This window comes from Mchenga conophoros, linkage group LG13, assembly GCF_057382185.1.
Source record: "Mchenga conophoros isolate Kocher_MC1m ecotype Shallow Benthic linkage group LG13, M_conophoros_male_GT1.1, whole genome shotgun sequence".
Lineage (NCBI taxonomy): Eukaryota > Metazoa > Chordata > Actinopteri > Cichliformes > Cichlidae > Mchenga > Mchenga conophoros.
In genome coordinates this window covers 21,630,977-21,649,715 of record NC_140538.1, presented here as the reverse complement: position 1 = coordinate 21,649,715, position 18,739 = coordinate 21,630,977, and the positions used below count along the sequence as shown (strand labels likewise).

General features: G+C 39.4%; 2 protein-coding genes across 2 annotated transcripts; both read right to left on the bottom strand.

Moving 5' to 3' along the window:
* Nucleotides 1–2,625: 2,625 nt before the first annotated feature.
* prr18 (proline rich 18) lies at nt 2,626–4,344 on the bottom strand. Its single transcript, XM_085297196.1, has one exon. It carries the CDS (start codon nt 4,089–4,091, stop codon nt 3,330–3,332), a length of 762 nt encoding a protein of 253 aa, XP_085153322.1. The 5' UTR covers nt 4,092–4,344; the 3' UTR covers nt 2,626–3,329.
* Nucleotides 4,345–4,624: 280 nt separating this feature from the next.
* Nucleotides 4,625–18,454, bottom strand: sft2d1 (SFT2 domain containing 1). Its single transcript, XM_085297197.1, has 8 exons — nt 18,189–18,454; nt 17,524–17,610; nt 15,680–15,762; nt 11,876–11,957; nt 11,567–11,602; nt 11,420–11,478; nt 8,822–8,851; nt 4,625–6,874 (listed from the first exon to the last, which is right to left on the bottom strand). The coding sequence occupies exons 1-8, from the start codon at nt 18,252–18,254 to the stop codon at nt 6,835–6,837; spliced, it is 483 nt and encodes a 160-aa protein (XP_085153323.1). The 5' UTR covers nt 18,255–18,454; the 3' UTR covers nt 4,625–6,834.
* Between the last annotated feature and the right edge of the window lie 285 nt (nt 18,455–18,739).

The window sequence follows — 18,739 nt, the reverse complement described above, 5'->3', positions numbered from 1 at the left end:
GATAATGAATGGTTCCTAGTAGATGCTGCACAGGGAAGGTTTGTGGACAGATTTCTAATAATACACCTTAATTCAAATGCACTAAATCTGGTAAAAGTGCAAAAAGAAAATGTGAAACCAAAAAAGGAGCGCAGGATGTGGTAGGTGTTATAAAAAGCAAAAAAGGAACGCAAACCTTATGGGAGTGATAGCATGCATGCTGCTCTGTATTGACAGCTTAGGTTTGTGCCTTTTTATACAACGTTTATGTTCCCCCTTTGTGTTGCATGTATTTGTCATTGTAACTCTGTCCTGAGGTGGGAAAAACCATGAAAACATGCCCACATATATTCTTCATTCCCCTGGTGTCCTCATTATTAGTTATACAACACATGCCAAAGGAGATTACTCTCACTCATATAATCCCTAAACGAAGAAAAAAACATCTTTTAGCTTTTGTGGGAGGACAGCACTCTCAGATCAAAGCCTTCTTTTTCAGGCTGCCTTGTTTCTGGCAGCCTGAGGCCTCAGTCTTGAGGGGTTCACCCTGGATGACCACAACACTAAAGTTTATTGGCCGACTCAGTTCAGGAAATGTCTGGTTTGTCCTTCCTCACAAAAGCTGCTGGAAACACGGGATTTATCAGTTCCGTTGCCACAGTGATGCTATCGCGGCACAGCTAAGGGACCTGCAGTTCTCTGCTCTCTTTGCTGTGTGCAAAGTGTCAGTGACAGAGTGAAGGCTGCATCCATCTGTGCTCCCTGCCACTATAAATCAGGGGAGGATAATGAAGCTGCCCTGCTGTCCCGCGCCACTCTCCCACACAGTGATCACAGTACAGTGTGGTGAACAGAAAGCCCGCAGCCTTTCTTTTTTTCCCCTTTTTCCCCCCCTCCTAATCTAGAAACAGAAGTGTCACTTGGATTGGATAGATTCTTGTGTAAACAAATAGTTTGCGGCAAAAGGTGGAAAAAAAGTCCAGCTTGGTCTGGATTTCACAACCCAGATGAAAACAAAAGGGCTTGAAGGGCGGTTTAAAGATAAAGTTTCCACTTTTATCCAAGCCGCCCATTGCAACTGCCCCCAATCCTTCAAATTGCACTTTTCCTATTGACAACAAGCATTTTAGCTACTTCACACATAATGATGCAGTTCTTACCCCCAGGACAGACTCACTCATGAATAGCTTGGCTTTCAGGCCCATATGAGCCAGTAATGAATACCAGAGAGACACACACAAACAAGACCGCAATAGAAATTAGACAATAGAAGAGGATTACACAACTTTTGGTCACTAAGCCAGTTGATAATATCACTACAGGAACCATGGAGAACCAAACGAGTCTTGGTACACGCTGTAATGGCTCACCCATGATCTCAGCACTCAACAACCAAATCACTTGTGAGACTGAACGAGAAAATCTATTCAGGAGAAAATGCTTTATTGTAGAAGCTTTGCTTGTTTATCCAGATGACACAGTGGAGAAAGTCTGTGGTGTTACACACTGTACAATGACATTTACAGAGTTATGGCCGGACATGTATTTGACACTTGATTATTTGCTGCAGGCTTGAATCCATTCCTGAATGAAACACCTTTAAGAAGAAAACAACTGATGAGTGTGTCATATGAAACACCTGTCCCCAACTGGTAATACATCTGCAATAGAGGAAAGAGCGCTTGATTGAATCAGGTCTTTGCACTCCAGTTTTATGGCAACTCTATTGCCAAGATAGTGTTTACTGAGAAGAGGCAATACACTAAAAAAATCTGAGTTTTTCCATTAATAAAACGTCTGCCAAACAACAGCATTACCTGAGGTTACGAGCGGAGGTATATGTTTTAAAATGCCTTACCAGTTGTTGGTGTGTGAGCCCTCCAAACAAGCTGTCGTGTCTTAAACTTACAACACTCCTCTGTCTGAAATGTAATAGAGTTCAAAATGTACCGCACACAGAGTAAAAGTCTGGTTACCAAGTTACAGAACACAATGCTGCAAATGAGAATCTCCATACAGAGGAATTTCAAATATGTATTTGGCCGTGCATAGAAACTGAATTTGTGTTCTGAGGTTTGCATTTGAATGTTAGTTTAATGATCAATACAATGCACTGTGGGCAGGTGTGACTCTAAAAAAAACAAAAGCATAAGCCATTTTTTATGGCTTAAATGATCTGCGACTCCAATGTGTGGTTTATTTATTTTTATTTTTTCCTTCTTAAAACAGCCATATTCTGTCCCCCTGACCTGGACGACTACCCGAGCAGCATACTTTCAGGATAGTTCACTTCAAACTAGAGCTACTTTGCAGCAAGTCCTGTAGATGTGGCTTTTCACCAGATTTTAATACCAGTGTGATACGTAAGGTAGTCTGGAGGTAATTTCCTAAAGGGGTCATGCACCTGGGCCCTACAGTACACTTGTGAACCCTGCTTAACAGGAAATCTAAGACGCTTAGAACACTAATGCCCAAATGGCCTCAGGTAGCTACAGTGGCAACAAAGAGCCTTTAAAACGTCTGAAAACTGGCCAGAAGTGTAAAAGAAATCTAAATGACTGCAAATTAGTTGTTGTTTTTTTTTTAAATTAAGAGGCACAGCACAATACGGCTTTTTTAAGATTTAAAAGGATCGAGACAGTTGCATAATTAAAAAAATAAAATATTTTTACTTAGAATTTGCTTAAATTAATGAGCTGAAAAGATATGTGACAGTACAAATATTTAGTAAACATTACATACTGTACACCACTAGTAAATCCCTGCAAAGGATATAACCCTCTTATGAGAGGAAAAATAAACAATTCAATTTGGTTTTTAGGAGCAGAGGCAAAGAGCTCTGTTGTTGACAGTTTATTGTTCTCCCACACAAAGGAGCAGACCCCTCTGCCAATCCACAGGCGCCTCACTGAAAAATAGAAACCACGTGCAAAGGACGAGAATTTAAAGGTATTTAACTAAAACTGAAAGAAATAAAATAATGAACAGGCATCAAACTCCCAAAGCAAATATCCCTGCGAGCCCTAAGCACTGCTGGATACTTTTAAAATCCTGTTTTTGATGGGGAATGTAAATGACTTTTTATGATTTCAATGGAATTTCCTCATTTCATTCGTTTTCTTAATTAATTGACTTTTTTTTTAAAGGTATTGACATCTATTTTCTTTAATATATATTTCTTTAACAAACTGACATTCATCTGAAGACACGTGGATTTCCTCCCTTTAACGTTTACTTGAGAACATTAAAATTCAGGATGCCTTTGCAACAGATCTACACCAATTGCACATTGTTCACGAGTCCATCACACTGAGAGTCCCGGCTTAACAACAAGACATCAAAGCCAGGTGTCAGCAGCCTTTGAGGTGCGGAAGTGCGGAAAGTTTGTCGACTTTTCCCAAAGCAGCGGCATTTTCGACCCCTTTTAGCCACTCTTTGCATTTCCTTACAACAGTCTCATCCACATCCCCGTCCTCGTCTTCATACTCCACATCATCGTACTTGTATTGGTCATTCAGCAGAGATATTTTAACGATGGCGGTGATGTCCTGCTCCGCGCTCTCTGCTTTGGCGGCCGGCGCGCAGCCCTTGGACCCCCCGTGCGTCTTTTTGGATGGAAAAACTCGCCGGTGCCGAAAATCGGTGCCGGCGCAACACTTTTGTTGCTTTGCCATCATTTGTTTTTCTAGATTCCGTTTTTGGATGACAAGAATGGCTTCGGGGGTGAGACTGAGTGTAAATTGAATTTCCTTCTTCCCTTCCTCTTTTCCACTGAGTTGTCTCGTGGAGTCCATGGAGCTGGAGCGCCTGACTCCTTCAGATGAATCCTGAGGTTTCGGCACCATCAACCACGAAGACTTTCCCTGGGTCTCTTGCCCGGCACCGGGCTTCTGAGTGGGGCTTTTATTTTTGTCCTGCTGGGGTTTTCGCCCCAAGTTCCTTAAATTCGCCGATGCCCAAGATGTGGGTTGTTTCTCCTTATCCGACCCCCCTCTCTCTCCGCAGGATTTGCTGGTTTGCTCAGGAGGCACTCCGTTGGCTTTCTTTTTCCCGAATAGTTCCCTGCCAGGCGATGAGATCCGCTGGTGGAGGCTGATGGGTGGAAAAGGCATCGTTGTGTCTGGAAGTGGTCAGGATATAAAAGCGTGCAAATTATTCTGAGTGCAGAAGAGGAAGCCCTGCGTAAAGCGACGACCGGCGCTCTGCGGGCATAATCCAACAGACAAGGTGGAGGGGGTTGCGTTGCACCTGTTGTCCGCGCTGACTGGAGTTCAACTGGTTCACACAAGGCAGCCCGGCCGCTTTATGCAGGAGCCGGCAGGAAGGCGTGGCAAGAAGCGCCAAACAAAGCCGTGAAAAAACTGATGATGTCATTTCATAATTTTCAACAACTTCCTCAAACGATGAGCCACATCCACCCAGAGTTCCCCTCATCTCCTGTCACAGCGCCTCTCTGCTGCTTTCCAGTTACTGGATCCATTTCTCGTGCATTATCGTACCCATCATAAGCTTTTCAGGACATAATGAGCCTGAAAACTATGAGTCATCATTGAATGTTTTTCACAAAAGTGATGCCGTTAAAGAACTAAATTTCAACCCAGTAAAAAAGAATTATAAAGCCGAAAAAAAACGACTTCTTATAACATTTTTAGCCCATAACATCTTTATTCGAAATACAAAACTCAAAAAGTTCAACAACTTCAAAAGTATCAATACTCTGTAATTTATTTGCACTGCCAAAACATACTTGGATGAAAAGAAAGAACTTATGGTCATAATCATGAGTTTAGTCCTTGGTGCTCAGATCAGTGTGTCCTTGAACATGTCACAGGAACAATGGCATGCAGTTTCCTTGTATCCTTTCAGTAAATATGATCTCAAATGTCAATTATCTGATGTGTATTGACAGTCACTTTTGTTACTCTAGCCATGTAGACTATGAAATAGCATCTCATAGGATACACAAATAATCTGCAATATGGATTTTTCTTTGTCCTTCTATCTGCACTTTCTGCCAGGCAGAAATCAATGAGCCCTTTTGCTAATCTGTAGTTATTAAACGATTTTATATTGCCTGCATATTTTATGGTTCGTGAAACATCTTGGCTTTAAGTCATGCATCAGATGCAGTTGCTCTGGGGATGGGGAAATAAAACTACATCTAAAATGCATGTGTGTTTAATGCTTTTTGAAAATTAACAGTCTTCAGACACTTAGAATCAATAACTGGGACAGCAACTCCCACCACAACACAGGCCAAGTTATTTATTCATCTCTGCAAGAAGACTTAGATCATTAAGCTAAAGAAGACACACAGACTTGTTTAATTTCAGTGCTCGCCGAGGCATGATCGCCGTTCTCTCTGACATAACAACAGATTAAATGTACTGAAGGGGAAACAGTTGGGACGCTAACAGATTGCTGGGGTCAGGGTTCTTCCCATTCATCTTCAAACTTTGGTGTAATCCAAAAATGGCTGCTATGGAAAACCAATCAGAAAAAACAAAGACAACAAACTCATTTCAAAGAATTATTTTATCCCCCCCAAGATTACTTCGAGAGGGATTTGCTGCGTCTCTGCCAAGTCCGATAACAATAAGTACTGAGGGGAGATTTCGCCCATGGTAATCCAACAAAAATACAAGTGTCTACCCCCCCGCCCCCAAAAAAACAAAACAAAACCCATAAGTGTAGCAAGAAAAGAAAAGGAATTATTTAATCTGATAAAGCAATTAAGAAAAAAAACAAAAACAAAAAAAAAACTAAACAACTTGAGCTGTGCTCTTATTACGTAGAAAAACACATTTTAGTTTAAATGCAAAAAAATGCAAAGGGATCAAGACTGCTGGCCCAAGGAGCTCTAAAAAGCAGAAAGACCTTTGTTAGTAGGATGTGAACATCTGCACCACAAATGGGGGTAGGAAAAGGTTATGAGTGTTCTGGAGGAGGTTGTCATGACAACCACATCCTCAAAGGCTACACCATCACGCTGAAGCGGTATAGGGGAACATGATGCCAGCTATATTGGGTTATTAGGTCACGTAAAAATCACAATGCTCAGAAAAGCGTAATTAACTGGGTCACTGCTACACCTGGCAGGAAATCAACCTAAAAAGGAGAAGCATTTTTAACATGATTTCACATGATGCACTGAAGATTGAGTGCTTTTTAAATTCTGTTTAGCTGTAGAAAAAAAAAAAAAAAAGAAAAAAAAAAATCATATTTCAGGCATTATCAGTGAAGCAGTGACACAATTGCCAAGGGGAAAACAGCAACATGGAATAGCATCTCAGAGCCTCTTTGCACGCACACACACACGCGCACACGCACGCACACACACGCGCACACACGCACACACGCACGCGCACACACGCAGAGAGAGAGAGAGAGAGAGATAATGCTCTGACAACGTTTGCATGTAGGAAGCCAGATGACAATTAATTTGTATACTGCTCAAAATGCAAATATAGAACCCGACTTAAATTTGAACTGGTTTCTTCCTGCTGCATATAATCAGAAGGCACTTTTGTTGTATTTGACCACATACCAGACTCAACATCAGTTTCTGCACTTAAATGGCATAAATACACTCAGAAAATTCAGGAATATTTTTAAATATATTAACCATTAAAGGCACCCATTACTCATGTCAAAAGCAAAAGACTGATACCTATTATCTGGTGATAGTTATAGACCTTTAGCTACACTTAAAAAGCAAGACTTCACAGTATGAAAGCCATAATAAAAATTTGGAAATATAATGTATATACAGAATCATGTATATTTTACAAAGCCTCTTGTTCGCAGTTTGCATATTAGGACCAGTCTTGATAGGAAACTGTAGACTTTGGAGTCCTAACTCAGACAGGTCGTGAAGCACTTGATCACAGCATCCCTGTCAAAACAAATAAAAGAGAGAAACAGAAAAAAGGCAATTAAGAAATGAAAGGAAAAACTAAATATAGCAAAGACAAAATTCTGCCATGCGTACAAAATTAAAAGCAACAATGAGTCCATTTTTACGATGATCTGGGTGGGGCTCATCATGAATAAGTGAGCGTGTTTTGGCGGGGAGGGACCACATGCTCAGAATGATGGGGGTCTTCCTTTTCTTTTTTCCCCCAGGTACACCAAGTTGAAGGATGATGCAATGCAATCCATCACCATGGCGACCACAGATCGTTGCCTACTCTATTTCGCTTCACACAGTTTGTTCTTGCCATCAGTGGTTGCTATGCAGACTTTGCCTGCAGACACGTTCGAAATTGGAAGGAGGAGGTGCGAAACCAGTCAAGGTTAAAAGAACAAGGGGGATCATGAGCAGTCTGACAGGGAGGAGGGGAGGCCGCTGGAGAGAAGGGTTGCTTCCTTAAATGCTTTGGTTTTTATCAAAAAAAAAAAAAAGAACTAAAAAAAAAAAAACCCCTAAATAAACAAACAAACCAACCTCTGTGTTTTTAAAAATATATCACTTAAAGCTTATTGTCATTTCCACTGCATAAATAAATTATCAGTCTCAAGGGCTTTCCCCAATTTCTGATTAGATGTCTGAGCCAAAAGCAGCCTTAAAGTGGTGTGGGACGTGCACAGGCAGCAGGTTTTAGTATCTCTCTCTGCATGTGTGAGGGGATATAAATAGGAAACAAGGTAAAATACATTAAAGGATCAAGTCCACTGGCCATGTGTTATGGCAGTGGCCAGCCAGGTATCGGAGACTGTTGGAACACAGACAGGGATGGGAAGTACTATAGCATTGTGTCACCCCATAAAATCGTGAGATCAAAATATGCAGAAACAACTTAAAACAACAGAGGCCAAAGCAATCAAGTCTAATCCATTTTTCATTTAATTCAAAGTAAGAGGCTTAAGGAGACAGAACACAAATGTGTTGACAAATAACATAAGAAACGCAGCAGTAACAAAGAAGCAGCTGATTGGCAGCATTTTAGTATCAAGACCAAAAAAGAAACAAAGACCGGCCATAAAATTTGCATTCCTCTACAGGAATTTGTTTTTTGGGGAGTGACATGGGAAAAGGTCTTTGTCTAGGCCTCGTTTTGTTGTTAGCTTTTGGGCTGGGGGAGGGGGAGTTGAGGTTGTTAAAAGGACGTCCCTCAGCTGTCAGGATGGATTATAGGGTCGCCCAAACACACAAGATACTTAGTGGGTGGGGGCTGCATGGGGGCTCTGGACCAAATGAGCTATAACCCAACTTACATCTGAACTGACAAAACAACATCACACCTCATGCCTGGCCTGGAGGTAAAGCACTGAGGTGGTACAGCATATGGCACCAAAGTGAACACTTTTGGTACAGTGGAGAATTTTTTTGCTTTTACAGAAAAGCTGCAAAACATTAAGACACCTGTGACAACGACTTATGACACTGCAGGCTTTTTGTCTTTGATGCAGCACAGCTTAGCCAGATCTAATCAAAAATTTGCATTGTGCCTTAACCCTGTAAAGCTTAACACAAGCTCATTATATGCAACGTAAAAGCTACATTAAGGAAAATATTTTTGGCAAATCAGATTCAAAGAGCATTATTTCATTTAGAAAAAAAAAAAAAAAAAGCTACTTAATTTTGATATTATGGATTTAGCAATGATGTCACAGCACTAAAGCATGGAGGGTGTGAAAACAACAGGCTGCCATTTGTTTGACACCAAGAGCCTACACTGATCGTACTGGGGGATTAGAGCCATATGGTGGACGCAAACAAGAGAAAGACATAAATAAAAAACAAAAAAAACAAAACATGTTTTCATTGAAGGGTCATGCACGCCAGAGAGTACGAGCACATATCCATATATCAAGGCAAAGCATAATCCTGTCATCTTACCTGGCAAATGGAATATAAGAGATGCTATACCTGAAAGAGAAGAAACACACAAAAGGATGAGGGAAAATACTGGTGATGGTGGGATATTTTTAGGACAGATATTGATTGTAGAAGAAGATACTAATTACGAATGAACTGTGCATGTCATGTACCAGTTTAAGCAGATTACCTGTATTTAAAGTCCTTTGCATTAGTATTCACCTACTGATGAAGAATGAATGAATGTGTCCCTTAACTCATTTTAAATTTGATTCAATGTTTACATTTATTTTATTATTTAAGGCCACTACAACAAAATACGTTGAACTAGTTGTCCTGTAAATTCCTTTTTAAATCTTTCCAGGAACTGAAATCTGATACGATAATGCTTATGACAAAGGTTCTTTTATATCACTTAGCAGTTTTATCACAGTCCCTCTTCCCCGCTCTTTTCCTTTCCCCCTTTCTTTCTCTCTTTTCTTTTCCCCAGTCAAGTCTGTGCCGTGTTCAGCAAATGAAAATAAAATAAACAATCAAAGCAAAGGTGAATCAAATAGACCAATAAGGCAAGGCTGGGATGGTCCATTTGGTAAAGTAAATCCGTTGGGCATCTTTCTTTGCCTTTAGACAACAATTCTGATTGCAAAAGAACCAAATGGGACAGACAAAAAAAACAAAACAAAAAAGATCACTTAGCAGTGATTAACAAAATGTAATTGGACATTAATTGGACATACTGTAATCTTTGTACAAATAATTGTGGACAGAAAGGTAGCAGGCACACTTCTGAAACAAACACAGAACCCTATCCAGGAAATGATCACGGCTAAGGTTCAGCTTAATAGATTCCTGATGAAACCAGTGATGTATTTTAAATATGTGAGGAATGCACTGACACTGTTAAATAATCAACTAGAGCGCAAACATGAGCATACCGACAAGCATAACGACAAGAATCCCCATCTGTCTTAAGCAGAGCTGTAACAAATATAACAAGCAGTGTAACACACTTTTACACGTGAATCTTCTGACTATCTTAATTTAGTTAGAGCAAAGAAGGATGTTTAATAACAAAACCATTGTAACTATCCTGAGCTTGTGACAGTCAGTTGTGGTTGAGGATCATATGGTCATTTCACAGAATTCAGCCCAAGGACTGGACTTTGACCCCATCTGTGCGGGTCAGTGGCGACGTCTTATTACGGAACCACCTTCGCACAGACGTCTGAGTGGCTGCGTGGGAGTGCACTATGCCCCCAGTCTGTTAAGAATGAGTTCTGGATGTGTGACTTGTGGTTTCCATGGTGATGCCTTTGAGAACGCAGGCAGAGCGGAAATGAATGTACGACATGTAGGTGTAAAAGCAGTGTGATTGTAAGGCTGACACAGGCTATTCCCTTCCTCCATAGTTCCTACTGGCTTGTTTTTCCATGCAGTCACACACACTGTCTTTTGTTACTGCTGTGCAAATATGTTCAAATAAGTGAACGTACAAATTACTGACAGGCTAATCCATATCATTCATTCACGACTAAGGTTAAGCTTAATTCCACTGACTGTGTGGATGTCAAATAAAAGCTCAAATAGCTTGTAAGCTTGATATACATTTAAGTCAATTTAACAACAGGCTAAAAAACTTAAGCAATTCATCCGTTTGCAAAATTACTGAAAACTTCTTTTAAGCTCTGCAAACTAAAAAGGCCAAATATTATAAAATGCTCTAGTAAAAATAACATTACCCTCAGACGAAAAAGATTCATGACTTATGAAGATTTTAAATGTAAAAAGGAACTAAAAAGAAGAAGAAAAAAAAAAACTGCTTTAAAACATTTGAGTAAAGGACATGCAGTTAAATGACAAAAGAAATTGTGGACGTTGTAAATAGACATTATAAAGTCACAGTTTTTAAAACACTATAACTTATAAGTGAAAGATGGGTTGTTTAGCTCTTTGTGTTACACACTTAGCATAAGAACAGATAACTAATTAAGGACTAATAGGTGCCATGTATTCTCCCTGGACTGTTCACATGTAGTTTTCATTATAGTAATGACTCCACAGAGAGCTGGCAGCCACTTCGTGTTGTGTGTAAACAATCCATGCCTGTCTGCCCAAACCCCACAGCTAAATAGCACTACACGATCCTGCCTTCTTCTTTACAGGGCAAACATACGCTGACCTACAATCAGGCATGGCCTCTTGCCCATCAGTCTTATTACAACACCTTTAATTGTAACCTGCATTTCAAACAGATGTCACTGTCTGCTCTGGCAAACTAGGGTAAACCAATTTAATCAATATACTTGGATTGTGCTTGCTATCATTTTGCCCTGAACAATAAAATCCAGTATAGCTTGGCTAAAATTAAGTGTATTCGCCTTTACACTTTTAGCCAAATATGTGGCTCACTTACAGATGTATCTACAAATACTATAAAATAAACTTATGTTGCGATTTCAACATAAGTATAACATAAAATAAGAGCTAGGGTTTCTAAGCAAACTGTTGGATGTTAATGAGTTATTCATTGCAAGTGTCAGTGGTCTGAGGCTGATCACTGTAGGTGTGAATAATGAACAAACTGTACTGAAATGGTTTAGACTACTAAGTCATCCTTACCACGTCATTGCCAGAAACTGCAGAATACAGAAGATTATGGCCAGTCCCTTTTTACCCCACTGTAAAGTCAATAAAAAAAACAATTTTAATAACACTACTTTAAATTAATAACTGCAAACTGATTTGTTTGTATTGAAACATACTTACCCAAAACACTGAACAAAGCGTTAAGACCAGGCAGAGCTGTAAGAAGAAAGGAGAGATCAGCTTGCATAAACTTTTTTGCTTGCTTGTACAAAGTTCAGTTTTAATTTCTCTCTATTTTCAACCTATCAGAAAAACAACGTAAAAAACAAACAAAACCCCCAAAACATTTAAATGTTACTCAAGAAAACATCCACACTGTCAAGGTGAAATGTGTTGTTAAGTTACGTTACTCATAAACCACCAACTACTGTAAGTGGAAGTGCAGTGCCTTGCATAATCTAAGTCAAAATAGTAAAACACAGTATTTACCAGCACAACAATGGTTGCTATCAGTCGTGTTGGTTCAAACATGCGCTTCAACTGTTTTAGTGGTCCCATTAGGAAGCAGGTGCTTTGGGAGAACAATAAAAAAAGTAGATGGATTAAGCTCAGTAAACAGGTCTGTTATAGCTGTGGTTGTCAAACAAGCAGAGGAAAAACTTCACACCCTCAACGCATCACTTTTGAACAATATAGAAGTTTAAGCTAAGAAAACAAACAAAAAGCTCAGTTTCAAGCCTTCCACTGCAACAGTCACACTGGCTCATCTGCATTTGCCTCCAAAGGCAGCGTCAGTTTATCAGGACTTCCAGTTTAACCACTCTACTTTAAGACTTCCAGTTTGGTCAACAATTACAACTACAGATGAGTAAAAACTGATAGCTCATGTCACATGATAGCTGATTGTTTTGATTATGTAAGTGTGGTCCTTAAGCACTGTATACCTGCATTCACTGAGGCTTGCTGATAAGTAATTGGCCAATGGAACTTTGCCAACAAGTGGACTACAAAACGTAAACCAGATAACTGCCCATCAGGTGGCCATGCTCCACAGATACTCTCGAATTATGAATCATTATTATAATTATAATTTGCCTTCATAGCATTAAGTAGTCATTTCCCCTCCCCAGTGATTTTCTGCAGTGCAGCAGAGGCTGAATACAATAAATATGTAGTTGCTTTCACAGCCATCTTGAATTGCATTTTGGGGGTTATGAGGCTTTGGTAGTAACAACTGTAGTTGTTAACTGATGGGCAGCTGCTCACTGAAAAGAGTAAATGGGCAGAGATGTGTCTGCAGTGGAAAAGCAGTACATGTAACCGTCCAAGCCTAAAACGTTGATAGAAAAAGTTGACAAAACAAACAAATGTATAAATACTGAAGGGTTAAAAAAAACAAAACACCCCCCCCCCCCCCCCCCCCCACAATCTCAGGGAAGTCCCAAACTAAATTCACAAGAATGGGACAGATCCCTTTTGTAAACAAACTGGTTCCCCACAACATGAGTAATACACTGACCGCATACAGCACAGTATGAGTAACATCTGAAAAACGTGACCAACAAAATCAAATTTGGACTACATGTGGCAATAATTACAGTTTAAATGTTTCATTCCCAACACTTAAGACCTCCTACATGATGCATGTGTTACGTCAGTGAATTTAACAAGACAAAGGCTTTCCCCACTGACGAGGCACGCAGCTTTGGGCTCAGCTGAGCTGAGTGGGCAGAGGGAGTCCGTGGAGCGTCACATCTGTTAGATGAGACACAAGAGTAATGTGGGCTGACGCAGGCTCTCTCTGCTGGTCTGTTGAGAGGGAGGCTTTTTTTTCTCTCCTCAGAGTGTCAAAGACACTAATGATTGGCGCACATGCTGGGAAAAAGATCTGGCACCTAAAAGAGTGTGTCGCTGACTGTAAAACTGATCACGTAATTTTAACACATTAGGTGTTAAGATTTTGGCAGATCACTGAATAGACATTTGAAATCAGAGTTTAAGCTAAATTGAGCTTTTGTTGTGTTACATAATTGTGTTCTTTTGTCATTAAAACACAGCACATAGTGCCTCCTGTTTTCATACCTGTGGCCGTCAAGAAGAAACCAGCAGCATACCGTTTTTATAAAGTAGGTTAAGCTCTGTAAAATAATATGATACTCTTTTGCACTGGACTGTTAACCTGAGCTATGAAGAAGGTGACCTAGTTTCTTGATGCATCTCACCTTCTGGATATTTAATACCTGAAAACAGAGACTGTACAGTCTGATAACAATCACCAAATCAAGCGTTCAGTGTCTGTCAAAAGAAGTCAAAGACATTACTGTAAGATTTAGACCTTAGTTCACCTACAAATACAAATCTAAATGTTGTAGATCTGGTGACATCTATAAAGATACATTTCTAATCTTGAACTTTATATTGAGTTTTTTTCGCCTACATTGCTGGTGATTTTTAAGAAGGGGGTTAGTTTAGATTTCTCTCTACTGGAAAGTCTTGACTTAACTATGTGAAGGTCCCCAAGATGATCCATTTATAAACTGGTACCGAATAAGTAAAACTAAAGTTTTAACCACACTTTGCAAGTTTGGTTCCCTGTGACAGGAAAGAAAACAGCTGTTTGCTCCTATACAAAGAAGGAGCTCATTTACTCACATCCTCCTATTTAGAAAAAAAAAAAAAAAAAAAAAAAAAAGGAAAGACTCTAGAGGAGACACACAGCTATGCTGCCCCTGCTCGTCTCTATGGGAATCCTATCCTGTAGGTAGGATGTAAACTGCAAACCCCTCTGAAGCTCTACGAATTAACTTATGTCAGAACCTGATGTACACCTTGCCTACGTAACTGCACAACACTTTGATGCAGCTCTTTTGCAGACCTCCGCTGACAGCTCCTATGCATTCCAGCTTTTCACCGCAGTTTTTTTTAATTTAACAGTTAGAAGAATAATATTCATGGCCTCAAAATAAGGAATAATTATAACAGTGTCAGTAAGGACTCACAGATTCCTGGGTGAGTGCAACATAACCAGGTTATCTGGATTCATTTACCCTAACATTGGCGTTCAGGATAAGTGGTCAAAAGAAGCTAGTTCTCCAACTCACTAAATTAACCCAGGGTTTCCCCTGCATGTTCACATGAAAGGAGTGATGTTGGCAGGATCTGACCAATCTAAAAGGGGTGTTTCACAGATCTTAAGAATCTTCTGCGAGAGAAAATGCCACCCACTCTAGAGACTTTAGGTGATTAACAATCTATAAAGAACATCTATGTAAACACCAGTAAAATATGAAAGATGAATGCTGTAGAAAATCATTAATCTGGTGATTTAGCATACAGAGCAGTAAAATAAACATTCTAACTCCAGTCAATTATTTTATGGCTGAGTACATTTTCTGTACTGGTTTTCACTCCTAAACTGATAACTAAAGCATTGAAAGTTTAAACTGGTCTACTTATACGTTTACAATATCAGCAGAGAATCTACATTATACTTCAAATATGATGCTGGTAAAAGAATCAGTAAAAACAAGGCAGCCCCACACCAATGACCTGCTCCCAATAGTTTTAGTTTGTATACTCTCAGCAGCAAACTCTGTAGTGTTTCAAGGATTGAGAGTAAATATTAACTGAAGAAATAGAATTCAAATAAAATGGGTACAAATTTGATAAGAGGTCTGAAAGCACAGCGCAAGTTTGCTGTAATAAAATGTGTCTACAAATCTGTATTTATGACTGATGATGGTGAAACTCAAAGACTTTAGAGGTCTTTGAGTTTCAAACACTAAAAGTTGTACAAAGTGCGTTCTTACATACTCAACAGCACAAAAGATTTATTCAGTTCATCCTTGGGTTCAGATTTTGAAAACCAAAAAATGGCTATCAGAGCTGCACAGGTGTGACAACTTTAATAAATGACAATGCTTTCGCCAAGATTAGATTACTTGCTTTGTTGCATCAAACTGTATAACTCATACTGACAATATGTAACAATGTCATTCATTATGAGCTGAAAACATCTCATAGTTCTTCAGGCACAGTGTTGCAAACACAGAGCAGCAGGTTATGAATGAACACAAGGACAATGTTACACACACACACACACACACACACACACACACACACACACCTTAAAGAATTATGACTGTGACAAGATACTCCAGCCATGAGTGACAATATAACCTTTAAGATGACTTTTTTTTTTTGTTGCTTTCTTGCAGTGTGTCATACTGATGACAAAATGCTGATGATAATACAGTACAATACCAGTAACACTTAAAATTAAACTGGACTTACCTGGCAAGAGCTGCAATATTCCCTAGTGTGTAAAAGACTGCAAAGAGCTTCAAGCCACTTGGAAGGAACAGCAGTGCTGTGCCCTGGTAAAGAGATTAAAAAAGAAAAAAAATAATTCAGCTACACAAATTCATATCATCATTTTTCAGCAAGGGGTAGGGGGCAAAAATAAACAGATATAATAGCTACTAAGTGAGACCTAGAACTTAACCAGGTTAAAGGGTTAACTGTTAATAACCCGGTTAAAAATCCTGCTGAAAAAAAGAGAAAAAAAAAGAAGAAAAAGAGCAGAAGTGGCTGTCCTGTGGTTGTACTGAAAAACGTTTGTCTCCCCCTACTGTTAGAAGCCCATAAGGTTGGTTTGGATTATAATAGACTTTAGTACTACTGGACCAGTGCTGCAGTCAGGGGCGTGTCTAAAAGGGGCCATGGGTGGCACTAGTGCTGCTGAAATATTTACTTAATTACTTTTACTAGTACTACGCCGTTTTCTGCTTTTACTCTACTAAATTCTGAATGTGATTATTACTATTCTTATGCCAGACTATCCATTTTAAAGCTTCAGTTATTTATTATTTTGCAGATTAATTACACTATTATATAGTACCAGTCTCCCAACTAATAAATAATTAAAATAATCAACAAGTGTATTCATTAGAAAGATATACGCTTCAATACATAAATCATAAATCGAATAATATCATGTAAATAATTCTAAAAAGTGTCATTCCCCCCCCCACCCCCCCGAGTACTTTAAATATATTTGGTTGAACATCATATGAATTATTACATTACTTTAATCTTTTACTTAAGCAAACAGTCTAAATACTTTTTCTATACACGATTCTCATTAAATATTTCCGACTAAACATTCTAATCTCCTGTGCCCCCCTATTGCCACCGCTGCATTCTCGGTCTCCCCTGTGAAGCCCAATTAAAAAAAAAAACAACATCCTGGAAACACCCCTGGCTGCAGTCCAATTGTAAACAGAGCTTATGTTTAGCCATAGGAAGAGATTATAAAACACTAATATATTTCTTTTGATAAGTTGTGAGGGTTTCAGCCTTATCTAAAGTTATGATTAATAATTTTAATAAGATAAAATAGTTGGTGGCTCTACAGTGTGGTGGTTCACACATAAGACTAACACATTTAAGATCAGGAGGAGATACAAATCCCCTTTTTGGGGCTGCGTCAGGAAGGTAATCAAATGTGAATAAGGGAGCAGCTGTAAGAAGCTTCTAATAAGATGAAGCAGCTAAGATTCTGGGAAAAAGAAAAAAAAATCTGGATAGATATTCATTCTGGAAAGACACTGCTGCATTTAGTGATATTTATGTAATCAGACAAGCAGCAATAGGTTTGTAAATGTGTATTTTAGTTATTGCTGCAAACACGGTGATGGCTAGCAGTGTGTGAGCAGCCAGAAAAAAAATTTTTTTTTGAAAAAAGGGCATTTAAAGACTTAAATATTACGAGTTTTCATGGCACTAGATTTTCTACAACGATTGTGGTAACTGTGAATGTTACCACCTATAAACAAAACCTGCATTTTACAATGGGTGCGAAAAATGGCAGTGGCTTCAAACTGTTGACAGCAACAGTTGACAGTGCCTTCTCTTCTGCAAGGCTACAAACTGATAAGTAAGATTTATGTACCCGATGTGGGTTACTTAAGTATAAGTGACAGTAGGAGTTGATCGTACTGATCTGCTGGAGTAACAGAGGAAATCGCTTTGGCAGCAGTGGAGGGGAAAAAAAAAAGCCTTCTCCACATTCCTTTGGTCAGTATGAAGGCAAAAAGGACACAAAAACATCAATTTTGCCTGACAAATACACTCACAAGTATTGAACACAGGATGCCTCCAGCAAAGCAGATGACAAACCATTTCACCCTGGTGCTGTAGCTGAGAGTGCTGGCATCAAGGACCTGGTGAGAACAATGGGAGGATGTCACAAGACAGACCCAGTGACCTGCAGAAAAAGCCCACGGGCTTCCTGCTAATCAATCATACAGCGGCCACACCACAAACGGGGATTATGCTAGCATATGTTAAGAAATACAGAACATAACTGAAGTAGAATCTGCAAAGAATAAAAAACAAAAGCAGGAAAAAAGTGTAGAATACAAAACACCAATAAACTGACTTCGAAAGCATTACCTTACCTTATTTCCTCCTTATCGTGAACGCGTGAAAAAGAGGTACAAATAAATACACATGACTCAGTAAAGTTAAGTGCTAACAGAAAGTCAAGACAGCTGGCTTTAAACGGCCAGAGGACGCTAGTTAACCGGAGCTAACACAAAATAGCATTTTTTCATTATTAACTGCTACAAGCCGCTAACTCAGTGAATATAAAATCGCATGCAGACAACGGTATCTTAACATTAGCTCAGAATTTTAAACAGGCAGCGAAAGCGATGCTTTATTATTAGGCGTTTGAATGTTATCCGTTCTCTTGACAGTCCGTTAGCATTAGCAGCGTAGCCTGTCAAGCAGTTCCTACCTGTGCAGTGAGACCCAGTTCCTCGTTGTCTTCTCGACCGCTTAGCACACGACGAAGCTTGTCCATCGCTACGAGCTAGCTGGCGAACTGGCCAGAAAAAAAGTGGCCTCTTTTTCAGACTGTAACCTATGTGGTTTATACCCACAACTGTTATCGCAGCTGTTATAAGTTTGACTTCCTGTGTACTACCCTTTGTACGTACTGACTTGGGGTCGGTTTAATTGCAGGCAATTTGCTACCATTTCCGGGGCTGGCATTTCTATCACTGACCCCAGATCAGCTCAAAGGCGACTTCCTTAACGCCACTTCCTTTGAATTGCTACTGTTGCCTCTCCGTAGCTGATTGGTTAGTAATACCTCAAGGACATTTCTGATCCTGTTTAATTATTTTGTTTTAAAACCAACACGAGAAACACAGATTTACAGTCACATAAATATATCCAGTATTAGCGAAGGATTTCTGGTCTGTTCCCTGAGAAAATGCGCTCTTACTGTTTTTCTCAATGATGTTGCTTTGTCGCCACCCAGTAGAGATATTACGACAGTGCAAA

What these genes read in the sequence shown, in the direction of transcription:
- sft2d1 (XM_085297197.1), bottom strand. Translation starts at nt 18,254, where the DNA reads ATGGACAAGCTTCGTCGTGTGCTAAGCGGTCGAGAAGACAACGAGGAA. An exon ending in CGCTTTGTTCAGTGTTTTGG is followed by an intron (nt 11,479 to 11,566) that starts GTAAGTATGTTT and finishes TTGACTTTACAG; the next exon opens with TGGGGTAAAAAGGGACTGGC. An exon ending in CAGTTTCTGGCAATGACGTG is followed by an intron (nt 8,852 to 11,419) that starts GTAAGGATGACT and finishes CTTCTCTTTCAG; the next exon opens with GTATAGCATCTCTTATATTC.
- prr18 (XM_085297196.1), bottom strand. Translation starts at nt 4,091, where the DNA reads ATGCCTTTTCCACCCATCAGCCTCCACCAGCGGATCTCATCGCCTGGC.